Source organism: Daucus carota, chromosome 3 (genome assembly GCF_001625215.2).
Source record: "Daucus carota subsp. sativus chromosome 3, DH1 v3.0, whole genome shotgun sequence".
Classification (NCBI taxonomy): Eukaryota; Viridiplantae; Streptophyta; class Magnoliopsida; order Apiales; family Apiaceae; genus Daucus; species Daucus carota.
In genome coordinates, this window is record NC_030383.2 from 9,001,348 (window position 1) to 9,019,255 (window position 17,908).

The 17,908-nt window shown below is 34.1% G+C and overlaps 3 protein-coding genes across 6 annotated transcripts; all 3 read left to right on the plus strand.

The window, feature by feature from the left end:
• The first annotated feature begins 349 nt into the window (after positions 1–349).
• LOC108211250 (uncharacterized) lies at positions 350–6,626 on the plus strand. Of its 2 annotated transcripts, none has more exons than XM_017382796.2 (4): positions 350–636; positions 4,619–4,695; positions 5,226–5,444; positions 6,159–6,626. In XM_017382796.2, coding segments are annotated over exons 1-4 (504 nt in total). In that variant the 5' UTR covers positions 350–429; the 3' UTR covers positions 6,160–6,626. The 2 variants fall into 2 exon arrangements, with proteins under 2 accessions (XP_017238285.1, XP_017238284.1); XM_017382795.2 differs by having other exon boundaries at positions 363–636; positions 6,137–6,626.
• Positions 6,627–8,489: 1,863 nt separating this feature from the next.
• LOC108211402 (RNA polymerase II transcriptional coactivator KIWI-like) lies at positions 8,490–11,108 on the plus strand. Its single transcript, XM_017382994.2, has 4 exons — positions 8,490–8,702; positions 8,807–8,915; positions 10,670–10,692; positions 10,782–11,108. The coding sequence occupies exons 1-4, from the start codon at positions 8,586–8,588 to the stop codon at positions 10,839–10,841; spliced, it is 309 nt and encodes a 102-aa protein (XP_017238483.1). The 5' UTR covers positions 8,490–8,585; the 3' UTR covers positions 10,842–11,108.
• Positions 11,109–11,679: 571 nt separating this feature from the next.
• Positions 11,680–17,558, plus strand: LOC108210599 (NAD-dependent protein deacylase SRT2). Of its 3 annotated transcripts, none has more exons than XM_064089328.1 (11): positions 11,680–11,873; positions 12,071–12,466; positions 12,577–12,642; positions 13,195–13,240; positions 14,351–14,511; positions 14,603–14,732; positions 14,903–15,064; positions 15,859–15,986; positions 16,074–16,173; positions 16,256–16,327; positions 17,170–17,558. In XM_064089328.1, exons 2-10 carry the CDS (start codon positions 12,189–12,191, stop codon positions 16,310–16,312), a joined length of 1,128 nt encoding a protein of 375 aa, XP_063945398.1. In that variant the 5' UTR covers positions 11,680–11,873; positions 12,071–12,188; the 3' UTR covers positions 16,313–16,327; positions 17,170–17,558. The 3 variants fall into 3 exon arrangements, with proteins under 3 accessions (XP_063945398.1, XP_063945397.1, XP_063945399.1); XM_064089327.1 differs by having other exon boundaries at positions 17,173–17,558; XM_064089329.1 differs by having other exon boundaries at positions 17,183–17,558.
• The last annotated feature ends 350 nt before the right edge of the window (positions 17,559–17,908 follow it).

Below are 17,908 nucleotides of genomic sequence, written 5' to 3' on the forward strand. Positions count from 1 at the left end.
CGCCCCCTCTCGCATACCATTACATTTCCTCCCTTTGTAATCATACAGTGCCTCGTTCACTCCGCCTCTTGTCGATAATCTTATCTTAAAAATGATTATGATTATGATTATTTTTTTCTAAAAAGATGCTTAAAAATTTCAATAAATAGTAAAATAAACTAATTTTCGATTTTAAATTAATTTATGACATATTTGGGCTTCTATTACCCAAATAAAATATTTTTGGACCTAAAATTGGAAATGGTACGAGCCATGGCCCATGGGTTAAATACAGCGACCCAAATAGGCTCTACTCGTATACATACATACATACACACATGTTTCTCGAGTCTCGCCCCCTCTCGCCTACCATTACATTTCTCTCCCCCAGCTCATACAGTTCCTGTTCACTCCGCCTCTTTTCGATAATCTTATCTTAATCTCTTCTCCATGGAAGCCTTGAATACCTATGCCGATGCTCGTGCCCCAGTCGCACCCGCTGCTTCGGGTGTTGTTGCTGATGATCCCAATCAAAGGCAGCGCTTTTTCGTAGAACTGGCTCCGGACGAAACTACTATAGTTTCGTGGAAAGCGCTGGTCCAAGAGGCCAACAATGGTGTGGTAGCTGATGATTCCTCCAACGAGAAAGAGGAATTGGTGAGAATCTTTACTTTCTTATATATTTTTTGTGGATTGATTTTGTTAATTTATGTGAATTGAGTTTGTTTGCGTTGTGGTGATGTGGTTTTGTGTATGTGTGTTTTAGGTATATCTGTTTGTGTTTCTTGCTATAAAGATGTGCTTGAAGTGGATTCATTTTCGGAATATTTTGTGTTTTGATTTCCTGGTAGATCTCTTGTTTTCTTGAACCGAATCATGTTAAACACCTAATTAAAGAAATACATCTATGTAAATTATATGATCACTGGTTTACCATCACTTTAATGTTTGTCTCGATTTTTTTTAAAATAAAATTGACTGGTACTCTGAAGAAATAAAAGTCATCCGATTTAAAGTCCAGAGGCTCAGAATGTCTGTCGGTAAATTATCTTGAGACCATTTAGTCATTTACATTCAGCGTCTTAATTCATAACTGAAAGAAATATTGCGGAGGTATATGTAGTGTATACAAAAACTAGAGGTCCAGATGTCAGTCAAGGGAGACGTTAATTGAGTTATTGTTTAGTTTGTTGATTATAATGGAAGTATAATGATTTTATGTGTAATTTCGTTCAGCAATTATTAAGACTTATTTAGTTTGGTTTTTGTATCGTCGTAATGCCTTTGTTTTTGTGATCATTAAGGAAGTCTGTTATATGTATTATACTTGATAGTACCGCCTTAGCTTTTTAATGTTTTGAGGCCTTACTTTGTTCTAAAAGGATGTTGCTATTCTCGTGGAGCCACGAGGTAAGGTATTCATGAGCTAGATGTAGTTGTAATCTGTTTCTCTTCTTCAATTTAGCTGACAAGCATTAGTTGCTTCCTCATCTGGCAGTTATGGACACTAACACTAAATTAAACCCTCTTCTGGTTCCTGATTCATGTTACAGAATCCTTTTGCTCTGGTCAAAAGAGCAGAGAATGGTCCAAACTAAAGTCCCCATTCTGCAGCTATCAATCCAGCACACTTCTAAAAAACGTAAATTTTAGTCTGCAATGCAAAATTGAGACATCGCAAAGTGAAACTGCTTATCTCTTCTGCAAATTTGCAACAAAAACTCAGTTATTGCTCAGTGTTTTCTGTTAAGTTGTTATTTTTAAATTTTAAGACTCTTTTACAGTATAGTTACTGTTCTACAGTTTATCATTTTATTGAAGTATAGGGTGCTTAAATTTTCTTGATTGTTGGCTTGTGGTGTAATGGAAGCGCGAGAAGGCTGCAGGAGAATGATTGTTATTGAAGTCCGGTGTATTAGACGAAGCACATAAAAGATGTTTGACGTGGAAGTTATCTTTTCGTTTTTTTAACCTTGGTCATATTACCACCTTAAAATTACCTTGCAAAGCATATAAAGTCGAAGGTTTTAATCTTTCTACGACAAGTCACATCTATGATATGTGTGCCCTTTTGATAAACTTCATATCATAGTTGTTATTTCGCCGGCGAGTGTCACACTCTTATAGCACCGAGTGTTTCTGTTATCTAATATTGAAGTTATTAAAAAATTTGGTGTCGATTAATCAAGAGAAGTGTTCATTGTATTTATATCGGATTGAGGGGTTTGATTTGAAACCCAACTCCAGATCTCTTTCTGGGGAGCATATATCGGGGAGCACGTCTTTCAGATCTCGTTCCCATAAATCACCAATGGTTGAATTTGGGGGGGGGGGGGGGGGGTTCTATATATGCGGCTCTAATATGTTCCAGTCCCAATAATTTTTTTTTAAAATTATATTACACACATGTATATATATATTCTTTATATTATCATAAAGTATTGGGTGTATTAATGATGACTAATGCTTATTACAGTATATCTTACCTTATGTACAAGTTCTCTGTTGTATTTTTGCTCAGGATTTACTCCATCTTTCCCATTTTATGTGCCCTCCTATAATTGGTTTGCACCTACCTTGAGACATGTGGAAGAGGTACTTGTACAATTTAAAAATGTTATGTACAATTACCTCTTCCACTCCACTGTACATGCAAAATGTGAGCGGCTCACATAACTGGGTTGGAAGGAGGAATAGAAACTTATATTCTTCTATATCGTTTATTATGTAACTTGCTTACTGTCATCTCTATTATTTTTTTATAACTCATATACTTTCCTTTGCCTTGTTTGACATCTCAAAATTATTTAGAGTTCTCGAGTAAGGTGGAGGAAAATCGTGGATATGGCCCAACCAAATAAAACCCAAGCGAATTGTACTAACCATATAAAAATCCCACTCTCCTTAGATCTTTAAATTTATCCTCTTGAACACTTTTTATCTATAAAATCTATCCTCCCGAACATTTTTGATCTACACAACCAAGTGGTGACCCTAAACTCTATTATACTCTCAAGCAAAATCGACACTAGCCAGTAAGATATTTGTTCAAACCCTATCTATTCTTCCGCTCCCTTCTAAAAGAGAATTGAACAACGTATTGCACGAAAAGAGCACACACCAGGATATCAAGAAATCCCATCTAACCTTTTACATTAATCTTTAGGCAAATTGATTCCAAAAATAAACGTCTTATAGACTCATTTACACCATGTCAACAATCACTACCTTGTTATTAAGTAATTGTATGGTGGTGTTCAAATTAATAGAGTTATATGTTTAGCTAAATCTCTTTTTCTAAGTTGGTCTATTACTCATGAAATGTGTTTTGTCATATGGATTATATATATGTTGATAATCGATATGGGTCATTTAGGCAATCTACCGCTTGAGTAAAACAGCTATTCTACTCACTTGAGCAGGGGTAGATTATGTACATTCTACCCTCCTCGGAGCCACTCTAAGCGTGATCAGTGCTGTCGAAAGAGCTCTGCGCATTGAGGTGCAAAACTCCTCGGTGACTAGGCACCAGCTGCAAAATCGAGAAGCGAGATGTGTGCTTCTTTGGCGTGAGTTCCATAAGTTACAAAAAAATAATATTCTAAAATATATATAATATGACAAATATTTTATTACTTAATGTATAAAGTTACTTCTCTTTATAACATAATTTAATATAATATCAAAAATGACATAATTACGCATGAGTTACTTCCCTTTGTGCATGTAGTTGTTCCATAAAAGCAGCGTTGTTAGACGCATGCTTAGTCGCAAGGCATGTTGTAAGGAAATCAACTTGATGCGATGCGCAAGGCGCATACGTCCTATCATCAACGTGAAACTCAAGCTAACCTATGATAAAGCAAAATGTTGTAGGCTAGTACCAATAAAATAGGTTTACAAAATCTTACATCTCATATATCAGTTTGACTACATTAAGCATGTCATTATCATTCTGTTATGTGTTTGCTTATATATTTTAAGCTAATCTAGTTTATGTTCTCTTCCTTCGTTGGATTACTGTTTTATTTTGATGCATTTCTGAATTTTATACGGTCAGTTTTGTTTATAATATTTCTTTCCACATTTGAGATGTATCTGATTAGTAAATAACTCATTAATATGCTTCATCTAGTACTTAATTGAGCTTAGATAATTATTTATATACAACTGTAAATATATTTAACCCATTGTAGTTCTCCTCTTTTCCATAAGGTGTTCTTCGCCTTGCAATTTGTCCTTAGGCTCCTATGGAACATGTGCGTCTTGGAAAGTAAAAAAATGATTTGAGTTCATGCTTTTGTTGTCATGCCTTTGTGTTCTATTTTTTAGTTTAATGTCACATCATTAGTGTTGGTTGTCTTTGTTGAGAAGAGCTCATATCGTTTAGCTGCATTCCAGCAAATATTATACTTTTAAATCAAGTAAATGTGGACTTGAAAGATTTCTAATTCAATGAAACTGTTGTTTTTTACTAAAAATAAAATAGTATTGGTAGTCAATTGAAATTAAAATCAATAAGGACACGATTAAAATTGAAAAATATAGCTTAATTACTTGCGTGGACTTTTTAAACCACTGTTCTTGCATATATTTTATATGGTATATGTGGGCTTACATGTGTAGTTATTATTTGCAGGAAGATAATATACAAGTAGAGAAATCGAGAATTAAAGAAGGTGGTTCCATTGTCAAGCGGGATATAGTGCGACACATGTACGATCTTTCACCCCTTTTAGTAGACAGGATTCCTTTTTTGTTGCGTTGTTAAGTATGACTATAAAATTTTGCTTATATTACTTTATATTTTAACCAAAACTTCAAAACCGAAGAAGTTTAAAGAAATTACATGCTTGAAGTGAAGACGTACTGCATATCTGTTAATTTCCATTTTACTGGGTCTCCTGTGTTGCATTTAATGTTGTCAGAAGGTAAAGAAAAGGCTTAGATGATTTTCTCTCTCGTCTCTCCTTATACCTCTGATATTATCATTTCAAGTGTTTTTATACTTAGCCATAATGCCGAAGCACCTAGTACTCTTTTTTCAATAATGCCATCTGTATGATAGTACACTATATATTCCATATTATCAACGAGTAATACTTTTCATACTTGTAGATGCGTTGTTTTATCTGCTACAGTGTTGTTTATAAATTGATAGTGTTCTGTCCTTCTCCACCTGCATATTTCAATATGTAGTGGTGTCAGCTGTTTATTAACTGTCCCGTGTTATTTTTTTTCAACAGGTGTGATAAAGAGAAATCCTCTATATCATTAGAAGTCCTGATCAAAACAATGAGGAAAGTAATAATGGATTCTGTTACAAGTGGCGCACTTCCGAAACTTCATGATTTGAAGTCTGCGCAGCATGATTTACCATCCAGAAGTTCAATGAACAAGATGGTTTCACCAACAGTAAGCAGCGAAACAATAAAAGAGGATATAAGTTGCCTGATCTTAATCTGGTGAGTCCTGTATATACAACTATAGAAGTATGGTCATATGAATAGTATAATAGAATGTTACTAAATACACAGACACACACACACACACACACACACATGTGTATACTGTATACACACATATATATACACATTTAGTATAATTGTATTATATATATAGTATATGTACAACTTTTATTAGCTTCAAGTACCTTGTGTTTTCAAGGTTTTTCTAAATTTTAACATTTATCTAGAGTGGGTTGTGTATTTTTGAGAAATATGTCACTGGTGTGAAGTAGCCTTACATAAGCTCTAGAGTATCTGAACTGCAATTTCTTTTAATATACTAAATTTCTTTCAATAACACGCCCTTGTTTCTCAGCGGCCATTCTTTAACTGTCCGGTCTGTGTAATTTCTTGTAGTTGTGCTTGTTACCAAGCATGTTTTAAACAATCTGATTTGATATTCGTTAATTCTAAAAGGAAGCTGTTGCTCGTTTTTTTCTTTGCAGTCTCTGATTTAGAACGCAAATGTAATGGTGTAAGATACATATGTCCTAATTGCACAAGTAATACATTGTTAATAAGCTTGTTAGAGAATAGACATTTCAAGAAGGATGTAGTAATGAATATGCAATAATTTCTTATATAGGGAGCTTTATATATTTAACATTTGAGTACAGATTGAAGTACATAACTAAACAATTTGCTAACAGGTGTTGCTGGATACCTCCACAGAATCTTCATCCTCTGCCGATTCATCAGCTACCACGTCACTGTTAGCGTCTTCGACCAGCGCTTTCCACGAAACTATAGTAGTTTCGGCCGGAGCCAGTTCTACGAAAAAGCGCTGCCTTTGATTGGGATCATCAGCAACAACACCCGAAGCAGGGGGTGCGACGGGGGCACGAGCATCGGCATAAGTATTCAAGGCTTCCATGGAGAAAGCAATTGAGATATGATTATCGAATAAACTGGTTAATTGAAAATGTGAGATTGGGGGAAAATATGGAGTGACCTAGGTGGTGTACGAGGAGAGAAATGTAATTGAATGTGACAGCGGGACGAGAGCATGTGTGTGTATATGTATAGATAGTAGATAGAAAGATAGATATGAAAAGTGAGCAATGATAGTTTGTATTCTTCTTATTGCAGAACCAACTTTTGGTGTTTTTCTTAGCAATTTATTTCATGTTAGTTTGAATACTTTTGGTTTGTTCTTTAACTTAATTTCATTCTATTTAGTATTTCGTGATAGCTTTAGTTATGGTTTTTCTAGGCAGTCTTTTCAACACCCGACTGTGTTCTTTGTCATATCAGTAGACTGAAAAAAAAGGGTTTCCGGCTGTTATATATACGGGGTGCACTATGTGGCATTTGCACTCTGTAGCATAGGGAGTTTGGTTAGATTCGAGTTAATTACGCCATATTTGAAAATTGAAACTAATTATCTTTTTAATGATTTTTTGATATTCCAAATTCAAAAATAAAAAAAAACTTATTGATATGTACTCCCTCCGTCTAGGGGTGAGCATAAAAATCCGAAATCCGGATTATCCGATTTTCCGGTCCGGTATCCGATTGAAAAAATCCGGAAATTTGGATATCCGATCCGAATAATCCGGACCGGATATCCGATCCGGTTTTTTCTTATAAATCGGATATGGATCCGGATCACATATATATAAGAAATCGGATATCCGGATCCGATCCGGTTTTATTATTTTTGATAAAATATATTTTTATAAATAATATATTAATAATTTTTAGTTTTGTAAAGAATCTACATCTTGTAAATTTCACATCATTTAAGCATGAGTACGTGATTTTGTTTAGAAGCAGCCAGTGTAATACTCCTATAACACATCACAATATCGTCTACCGATCATAGTTAAAAGAGTTGAGTCTGATGCTTACATGTATTTAGCTAATATCGACCTCCAAAGTCCAATCCTTGCCTTTGATATGTCAGTACTTTTTTATTTTAGTCTCGTTGCGAAGCAAATATGGAATACACGTTTTATATTATTAAATATTAAGTATGGTACATGTTTTTTTATAATTTTTTGTGGACTTCCAAATTCAATCATCATTTACACATTTATTGCTCATGTTATGCTAGATTATTATTATTATTATTATTATTATTATTATTATTATTATTATTATTATTATTATTATTATTAGCATATATTCACTTAGACCAGATGATACTTATTGCATTTTATTTATTGTTTCACTTATCAAATATTAATATGAATATGAATCTATTTACAATTTTATGGGTAAAAGGTATCACATAGTAGGTTATAAAAGTGTTTTTTTTAATATTATTTGCCAAAAAAATAATAAGAAATGAGTATCAATCGGATTCGGATAATCCGGTTTCCGATCCGATTTAAAAGGATATCCGAATATTCGGATATCCGGTTAAACCGGAACCGGAACTAGAATAGAATTTTAGTGATCCGAAAAACCGGATATCCGGTTTATATTTTATAACCGGATCGGATATCCGGTTATGCTCACCCCTACCTCCGTCCCTCTGATTTCTATACACTTTCCTTTTCGGGATGTCCATTCAATTCTATACATTTCAAAATTTTCTCAGAATAGTAAACTTTTATAATATAAAAATCTCACCCACCCACTACTTCCAACTACTTTTACAAATCTATCAATTAAATATGCATGGGTCCCACAACTTTACTTATTTTTTTTTCTCTTTCTCATTACTTTACACTACTTTATACAGTTTTCTTAATCTCCGTGTCCATCTGAAACGTATACATCCGAGAGGGACGGAGGGAGTATGAAACTGGAAAAATTATTTTAATATTTCAATATAATCTATCCTAACAAATAGCAACTTTTTGAAGAAAACTTAAAACTAACTAAGGTAATTCTAATATTTAAATGTTGTCTTTTCTATAAACTACTTTCCTCTCATGAATAATATTTTTAGTATAATTTTTTATTTTTTGAAACTGTTTTTCAATAAATTATTTCTAACCGATTAGAGATCTAATAAAAATAAAATTAATTATACTTATTTGTAATATTGTTTTTTAACGATTCTAGTGGCACAGACAAGCGACAGCCGACAGCAGCAATCGGGTCGGGAGGTTTGCATAACCGGAAACTTACAATCCCTAACCGAAGAAAATGTGGAAAAGGCGAAAGGGCAACGCTGACGGCGACGCTCCGGCGAAGAAGTTCCAGAAGAAAAGTTACGGCAAAGAATCAAACGATAACGATGCTGATACTACAGTCGTCTGTGAGGTATCCACGATTTTCTCCCCTTATATATCGCCTTATTTTAACATATACAAACACAAGCACTCACACGTAATTATATTCTCTGTCCGCTTACACTTTTGTTACAGATTGCGAATAACAAGAGAGTGTCTGTGAGGAACTTCAACGGGATGGTCCTGGTTGATATACGCGAGACTTATGTTGATGCTAGTGGCGAGAAATGTCCTGGCAGAAAAGGTGAGTCTGCGTGTTTGTTCGATTTCGCTTCGGTGTCAATTGTCTAGGGTTATTTAGTTCGATTAGTTATGGAGTATAAAGTATTAATTATATGAGATGATGATTATTAGTTCTCGAATTTGGGATTAGTTGCAGTGTAAGATATTGCCAATTGTAATTATAGAGATTGGTTGTTTTTAAGTGTTTGTACGGATAAATTGATTTTGTCTATTGGAGAAAGGCCATGACCACAACTAGAGGCGATTTTTGCCTTTCCTGGTTTTAGACAATTTTTTCACTACATGAGTGCTGACTGTATATATATTAGCATCCTCTTATGAGCACTATTGTTTCAGATTGCTTTTGTTTGATGCCAAACCTGTCTTATTTTGTTCTATCTACATCTTTGCTGAAAGAAAGTGTACATTCTTTAAACTTATAGTGTATGACATGTTACAGAATATATAGAAATATGTATTAGGTATCATAATGCTCAGAAAGTTTTATACTTATTGGAATTCCGTATAATACCTTTTTGGTGCTGAGTATGAATTTTTCAATATGTGTTTCCGATATGCAAGTGAGTCTATTAGTAATGCTAGGAGAAGTTGAAAACTAAGAAGTGAAGGGGATAAGGTATATTCGGTCCAAGTCGTTGAAAATGTACACATGACAAACTTCTTGTATGCTCTCGTAGTAGGTAGTACTATTCTTATCCGGGTGCTTTGCATATTCTTATCTGGTCACCTTGCATGTAGGAATTGTTCCAAGAATGTCATCTCTGATGAACAATTTAGTAGGGTACTGAGGAATGAGAGAGGATTACAGGAATAGAATGGAAATCTCTGAACAACTTAGTGAGAATGAGGGGAAAATAGAGTGAAATTTGTACTCTAAATTGGGGGTGATTGGAGAAAATGTATATTTTCTTACAATATTCATCATAAACAATTTAGAGTCACTCATATCTAGTCACTATTTTCTCCTACATTCTTCTTTCTCCATAAAACTTACTTTATAATCTTCCATTTTATTCTCCCCTCATTTCATTCTAGTGAACTCAACCCTAATGGTTTGAGGGAAAAAATAATAGTGAATTCAGATCTTACATGATCTTTTGTTTAAAAAAGAAAGAGTAAGTGCCTGTTTGGCAACAACAATTAAGGGCTTATATTAGAAAATAAGCTCTTAATTTTTTTTAAAATACATCTTTTTTTATAATTTTTTGGATATAAATGTTAAATAGGTGTTTCATATTCGTTATTTGACAAAAAAATAAGGGCTTATTTCAGAAAAAAGTAGAGTTTTGTGTACTTTTTTCAAGAAGTAATCCCTTATTTCTGAAAAATAAGTTTAGCCACACGGCCCCTAAATATGAATAGCACACTCCTAAATTGCTGGCTTCGAGCTCTAGTCATGATCAGCACTACCCTCTTTTTATTCTTGTATGCCAGTCTAAAAACTGCATCATACCAAGCACCCATTTTTCTTGCTATTATGCTGTTGCAATATTGTTGTGTTATTACAGATGATAAAAACAATTCTTTTGTATTGCCGGTATTTAAACGACATCATCCAATTCCCAAACACCCATTTTTACTGCTATCATGCTATTGCAAGATTGTTATATACTAGATGACACAAAAAAAATTGTTTTATTCCATTGATTTTCTAATTGTACCAGAAGTGCAACTGAATTGAAAGTTTTTTTTTTCTGCTGAGTGCAAGTGATTTCATATATAATTAGTAATTTTATCTTTTGTATATGCTTGCAGGCATTTCGTTGACATTGGATCAGGTTTGCTTTTTATCTTACCTGTTGTTTTGGCTTCCCTCAAATGCTGAAATTAATACGTGTTGATCAATATTTGAAACATTTTTTTGCAGTGGAACATATTGCGAGAACATGTTGATGAAATTGACAGGGCAGTTGCTGAAAGTAAGTAGCAAGTAGTATCTTGTGGAACATATTTTGGAATGTGACTTCTTGTAATCAGGCTGAATAGTTGGTTATTTTGTTGACATTGGGCTCATTTGGAGTTTGGAACTTGCCTACCCAATGAAACTCTGATGTTTTATTTGCCATATATGGATGTTTAGTAAGATGCCTATGGCCTGTATGTTGGATGTTTAGGAAGATGCCTATGGCCTGTATGTGTGTTCGCACAGTGTCGATATGTTTTAATATCGCAACGATATCTTCGCATTTGCCAATAGGGAACTGAAAATTGTGGCGGGCCTGGAAAATAGACTTGAATAATCGTGTCTGACAAATCAGTAGATAAGCTTATAAAATTAATTCGGGATGATAACTTACAGTAGAATTTAGAATGCGGTTTTCTCCTCGTCTGAAGATTTACTCCCTCTTTCCCGACTATTATTTTACGTTTTCTTTGGGTGTTCTATCAAGTTCTTTATATTTCAAAACTTATCAAAAATAGTGGATTCCACCACTTTTTCACTTTTCATGCTCTTCTTTATACATTAAAAATTAATAGGTCTCACTATTTTTCTTTCTTTTTTTAAGTATTTAATACATATTTCTTAACCTCCTGGTCTAGATTATACGTAAACAAATGACGGGGACAAACACATATGTTAAATTAAATAAGGCCAAGATATATCATGTTAAATAAAGCCAAGATTTGAATGATGGGTTGAAATCCAATACCTCAATTGTATTAGTACCTTACAAGAAATCAAATATTAAATTTTTTTAAAAGAAAAAAAAAATGACAGGGTGGAGTCGGTTAGCAATTAATTGGTGAATAAAAAAAAGGAGAATCTAGAAATAATCGAAAAAATAAGGCGGAGAAGAAAAAAAGTTCATGGACCAAACATATACACGATTGCCATATGTACACAGGCCACATCTAGTATAAATCGAAGCATCAGTCATTATGAATCTGTTTTGATTCTGAATCTTCAAATTCCTAATAAAACATGGCACTTCGATTCCCCTCTCTCCAATTCATTTCCGTAAGTCCTCTTAATCTTATTTAACTCCATCATATTTTCTGTTTCTGTTCCAAATTTCTTCTTCACATTTCACAATTATTATTTCATTATGATATATATTTGAGAGTTATAATCTGCTTTGGTTATGTAGAGTAGGCTAGAGCTACATTGAAATATTGTTACTGCTTGTTCTAGTATGATTTTTGTGCATCGTGCAGAATTTCGCAAGTGCAAGTAAAGGAGTGGGAGGAATGTTTACAGGCATGTCTTATGTCTATGTTAATTTACTTAATTTTGAAAAATCTCCAAAGATAATTTGTTGTTTGTGTTGGATAGATGGATATGCTTGTGTTAATATTTGAAATATTACCTACAGATAGTGTTCAATTGACTGCCAGCAATAGGATATTTCCAGGCAGGATTAGACGAGCAGTGTACAGTCGGCCATTGTTTAAGTATTTACGCGCGTCGTTTAGTGCCTCGGTGGCTCGACCTGCATTAGAAAATAGGGGAAGTAGCAGTTCGGACTTTTTGAGGGATAAAAGTATGGTCCCTGATGCTGATCCGCCTAGCACAAAAGACATCAATCTTTTGTATCAATTCTTTGATCGGAGGTCAATTGAATGCTATGTTTGTTTATGTTTTTGCATATTTTATCGATCATTGCAGTACAGACCGAGATGAAATACTAAAATTGAAGCTTAATTATTATTTTATGTTGTAGTACCAAGCTTGTTGTCTTGACTGGTGCTGGAATCAGTACAGAGAGTGGGATTCCTGATTATAGAAGGTTTGTTTCAGCTGATAAGATCTGTGAATGCTGATTTACGAAAATATTTTGGTTATTTTATCTTTAGCATTACATGGCATATATTGTTTAGTAATCCTGCCACCATTTGCTAATTGTTTAGACTGTACTACATGTTATGCTGCATTAAGTACTTATATCTAGACTAGTTTGCTCTCACCACATGATATCTATGAAATACTGGCACACACTTTGTTATATCAATTTATATAGTTTCATATATTTAAAAAACTTTATAATATTGGTCAAGTTTCATGTTAAGAGGCCAAGAGCCATTCAAGAGGTAAGAGTGTTGGAGCTGCTCTTCTGAACAAAAGCAATAAAATAATTTATTTAATTGGCCAAGGTATTCAATTATTCTCTCTGGGTTTGTAAGTTGGAAATTTTATCAAATGTTTTGCCATATATTATATCTTCACTACGTTTAGTTGAGATGTTAGAACCTTAAACCATTTATGTGCCTCAAAAGTGAGTTGCATATTAATTTGTCCTCGGAGGTGAGTTGCATATTAATTTGTGTTTATATCTTTGCAGCCCTAATGGAGCTTACAGTACTGGTTTCAAGCCGATCACACATCAGGTGATCTGAAGGCATGCACTGTAATTTTGTGCTATATAATATTTTATAAATGTTTTCTGCTGTATTCCCTGTTCCGTTTTGTTCAGAAATTTCAAGGGGAGATAGGGACTGGGAAGATTTTTTTTCTTTCTTTTAATTATAGAAATATTAGACTTCAAACACGTCACAGTACCTTGCTCATATTCTAGCACCTTCTTTTCATTGTTCTTGTCCAAGTAATTCTTGTTGAGGATGTTTAGAAGCTGCAACTTTTTTAGTCAATAAAATCTAGGTATTTGTCAAAAAAATTCCTATATCGTCCACAGACAAGTGAGGCCTGAGGGTGTCATAGATAACCGCGTCAGCAAGCTTGATGATTATATTTTATTTTGTTTAACCACTACGCTCTTGAAACTTCACAATATAGGATTGTGTGGTTTAATAAGAGTGTTGTCTTGGTTGCATAGTTCATATTTGGATGAAACTGATGCATGGCTGATGAGTGCTGTGCGGCTACATCATCTCTGGATCAGAGTAATAGACTATAGATATGGGTTCTTGGATCCGTGTCAACTGTAGGTGTTATTTAATTTCCTGATGTTAGAGCATCAGGAAATTAGTAGCATTAGGGTATACCATATCACCTTTTCTTATTTAAACTTTCGATCATAATAGGTGGGTGGTCTCCTTTCACTTGATGTCATTACTCAACTAAATATCCTTCACCTGAAAGGTGGCTTGATTTTGCATTTATTGGCCAACTTGACCAACCTTTGACATAAGATTTTGACACCACTGTCATATTTTTTGCTATTGCCTCAGCCATATATTGTTGTAGATTAAAGTTATTTTGTACCAATATATGTGTGAGGGTGATGTGTCCAATCCTTCTCTTGCGTTGTAAGCTTAAGCATGGGATTTACTAATTCTAAATATTTCATGCGTGGACAGTGAACTTAAGTACTTGCTCCTGGGTTCTGAAATTTGTTTTTTGTGTATAAGAATCTGTGATCTGTCTCTACCTTTGGTTCCCTATCATTTGTTATGAATTCTCTTGGCAGGTTAAAGAGTCACATTAAAATTTGACAAATCTTGACCAATCATTCGACATTATATGACGTTTGCTTATAGGAATTTGTGCGTTCAAGTCGGGCTCGTAGGCGGTATTGGGCAAGAAGCTATGCTGGATGGAGGCGGTTTACTAAAGCACAGCCTAGCGCTGCTCATCTTGCTTTAGCAGCTCTTGAAAAGGCCAGCAAAATAAGTTTTATGATCACACAAAATGTTGAGAGGCAATCTTTTTATTGCATATTGTTAGCCTTCTAATTATTATGCTACAGTGATTGAATCTTATTGATCTGATTCATAAGTTTCATGCGCTAGGCTCCATCATCGTGCTGGTAGCAGTCCACTTGAATTACATGGCACTGTGTATACTGTTGGTTGTTTAGATTGTGGTTTTTCTTTCCCCCGTCAATTGTTTCAAGACCAAGTGAAGACACTTAACCCAAAGGTTATTCGATTGATCTTTAAGATTACTGTTTTAAGTTTCTGAATTTTCATGTGGTTTGGAATGTTAATTCACATTTGAATGTACTTGACCTTACATCTTATTCTTTTCATTTCTTTTTTGGCTAAGTGACTGCTCAACATTTAAACAGAAAAGATTTATTATTTGTGCAGTGGGCAGAAGCAATTGAAAGTTTAGACTATGATAGCCAGTCAGATAATAGCTTTGGAATGAAGCAAAGGCCTGATGGCGACATTGAAATTGACGAGAAATTTTGGGAGGAAGCTTTCAATATTCCGACTTGCTCGAAATGCAATGGAATACTTAAACCTGATGTGAGAAACTATACTGTTATGAAGTACATTTGATGAGTATTATTTACCATTCGTTATTTTTACATTTTGTGTTGCAAGGTAACTAGAAAATGATGAACACTAGTTTAGCTCTTTTATAGTATCTGGATACGGTCATAACAATCTAGGGTCTCTGCAGATCTATTAAGCATTCTCTTATTTAAGCGAAGTTGATGAGTAGCCATTGTTAGTTCAGTACATGTAAAAGTTATCATTTCATGATTGACTGGAAGATCAGAAATGGGTTTTGTCTGATATCAATAGCTAGAAGACAAAGTTGAATTAGACTGTCATTTCTAAGAAAGCTTCCAGATTTGACATAATGTATTGTAATACAAATCTTATAATATAACAGTGGCTTGAGATGTAATAGAGTGCAGTGGTAGGTAAAATAGACAAAAAAGTTTCCGCCAAACTGTATTAGGTGTTTTGGAACATTGAGTTGAGTTCATGACAACTCTATTTTAAAATTTTGAATTAACAAAACACAATGTAATGTGAAAAATTCATGCAGGGACTCTTGGTATATTGTTAACTTTAAATAATTTATTTACTTATTGCATTAATCCTACCTTACATTATGCTAAAACTTTATCTTGTGAACGAAATTTTTCATTAATTCTTTGCTTTTGTTTAAGAAATTTGAACATCTCTTGATTTATCTTGCAGTTTTTTCCTGGCACATATTCTTTTCTTTACTTGGCATACTTCAGTAGGAAGAGTAAAAATTTGGAATATATCAATAATATCCTTTAATATGTTCCATTTCCTTGAAGGTTGTCTTCTTTGGTGATAATGTTCCCAAGGATAAAGCAGATGCAGCAATGGAAGCAGCTAAAGGATGTGATGCTTTTCTTGTACTTGGTTCATCTGTCATGACAATGTCAGCTTTTCGACTTGTAAGGTAGAAGGCGAACTATGCGTATTTTGTCGTGAACTGCTGGCAATCTTGTGCCTGACATTTGTATTTGGCTGGGATATGATTTGGCAGAGCTGCGCGTGAGGCAGGAGCTGCTATTGGAATTGTAAATCTAGGCGTTACAAGAGCTGATGGAATTGTTGATCTGAAGATCAATGCTCGCTTGGGAGAGGTTGAGTCCTTACTACCTTGCTCTAAGCTATCATAATTGTTGTTTAACTTTTCTGATCCACTTCTGGGATTGTTGGTAGCAGATACTCCCAAGATTACTTGACACTGGATCACTAAGCATTCCTGCTTCAGCTTTGTGATCTTTAGGAAGAAAGGTATGGTAATATTGAAGTTTAAAGCTTTATTTATCAATGGTTTGTGGAATTGTCTTATTTAATCAAGTTGTATTTTTAGAAGACAGTGTTGCTCAGGTATGTGAACAGAAAGTAGAATAAACCTAACCTACATCAAATTATTGTTATGTAATTAAAGGGTAATTACATAGTAGTACAGTTTATCAAATGCAAGGGGAGTAAAGAAGATTTGTGTGGTTGGCACAATTAAGATGGTAGGACAAACTAGTAAGCTTAACTAATCCTATGGAACTTAAGTAACACTTCTCGCTGAGATTTTTTTTTCCAACTATGCATCAGATTGCACATATTAGGAGCAGACATCAAACCTAAAAGACCAATCGTTGTATTTATCTCTTAATTAATGGAATCTGTGGGTTTGATAGAAGTCTCGACTTATTGGTCAGAAAGTGAAAACAATTTATAATTCCTATTGCAAGACCTACAGATGAGGATGCTTATTGTTGCCAATGAATGAACTGTATTGCTAAGGAGCTAAAGATGCATCTATCTAAATATGGGGATGTAGTGAATATCACCGTGAGGTTATGTCTACCAGAGAAGCAGGAATATAGATAATACTGATTTTAACTTTACTAGCCAAGATGCGGAAAGATGCCATTTTCATAAAATAGGGGACTCTTTCCTCAGAAAAATGTATGGAAGAAATTAGAAATTAAATACATTAATCCATTGATCAAGGAACAACATCTTTGTCAAAAAAAAAAAAAAAAAAAAGACCGAAGGCTACGTATACAGTATTGTAAACTTGTAGAGTTGTGGGCCTTAATAGCTCACTGTGCATTTTTGCTCACTTGGAGCAGTAGATTGTTGCAGGATTTGTGGATGAGAACGTATGGTCAGAATGGAGTATAATAATTTGGTGTAAGTATTTCTGATATGCTGAGAGGCCCCATCTAGTGGTTTGTAAATCGAAGATGATGCAGGAGATGTGTAGTATCATAAGATGTAAATTATTTGTTGTTGCTGATTGTCTGCATAATGTCTGTTTTTAATTTTTTGTATTAGGAAAATGACAAGTTTGTATAGGACATTGGTTAATTTTATAAAGTCCAGGTTTGTTGTTGTAAGAAGTCAGAGAACAGTTTCCCCCAAATGTGAAACTGCATTTAGAGCAGGACTACAATCATACGAAATTGGAATGCAGCGTATAGCTGATTAATTTCATTTGAATAGGCAAGTTCTTCTTCAATGTGACGTTGTCATATCCGATGCAGTGCCATAGAGGGACTGGTTTTCTTTAATTTCTACTTATTAATAAAATGCCACCTACAGGTAAGTGTATGTGTATCCAGAGCAAAACGGGAAGGTCTAGGCCGCCTAGCCCCATTCATACTTTTTCTATATATATACTCCCTCTGTTTTTTTTTTATTTATATGACGCTTTGACTTTTGTCACACACTTTTAAGTGCTTTGACCGGGTAGTTAAAAATATTATTTTTTGAATTTTTTTTTTGAATAAAAATTTTGATTATATATTATTATTCAGAAAAAAATATTTTAAAAAATAATATTTTTAACTACCCGGTCAAAGCACTTAA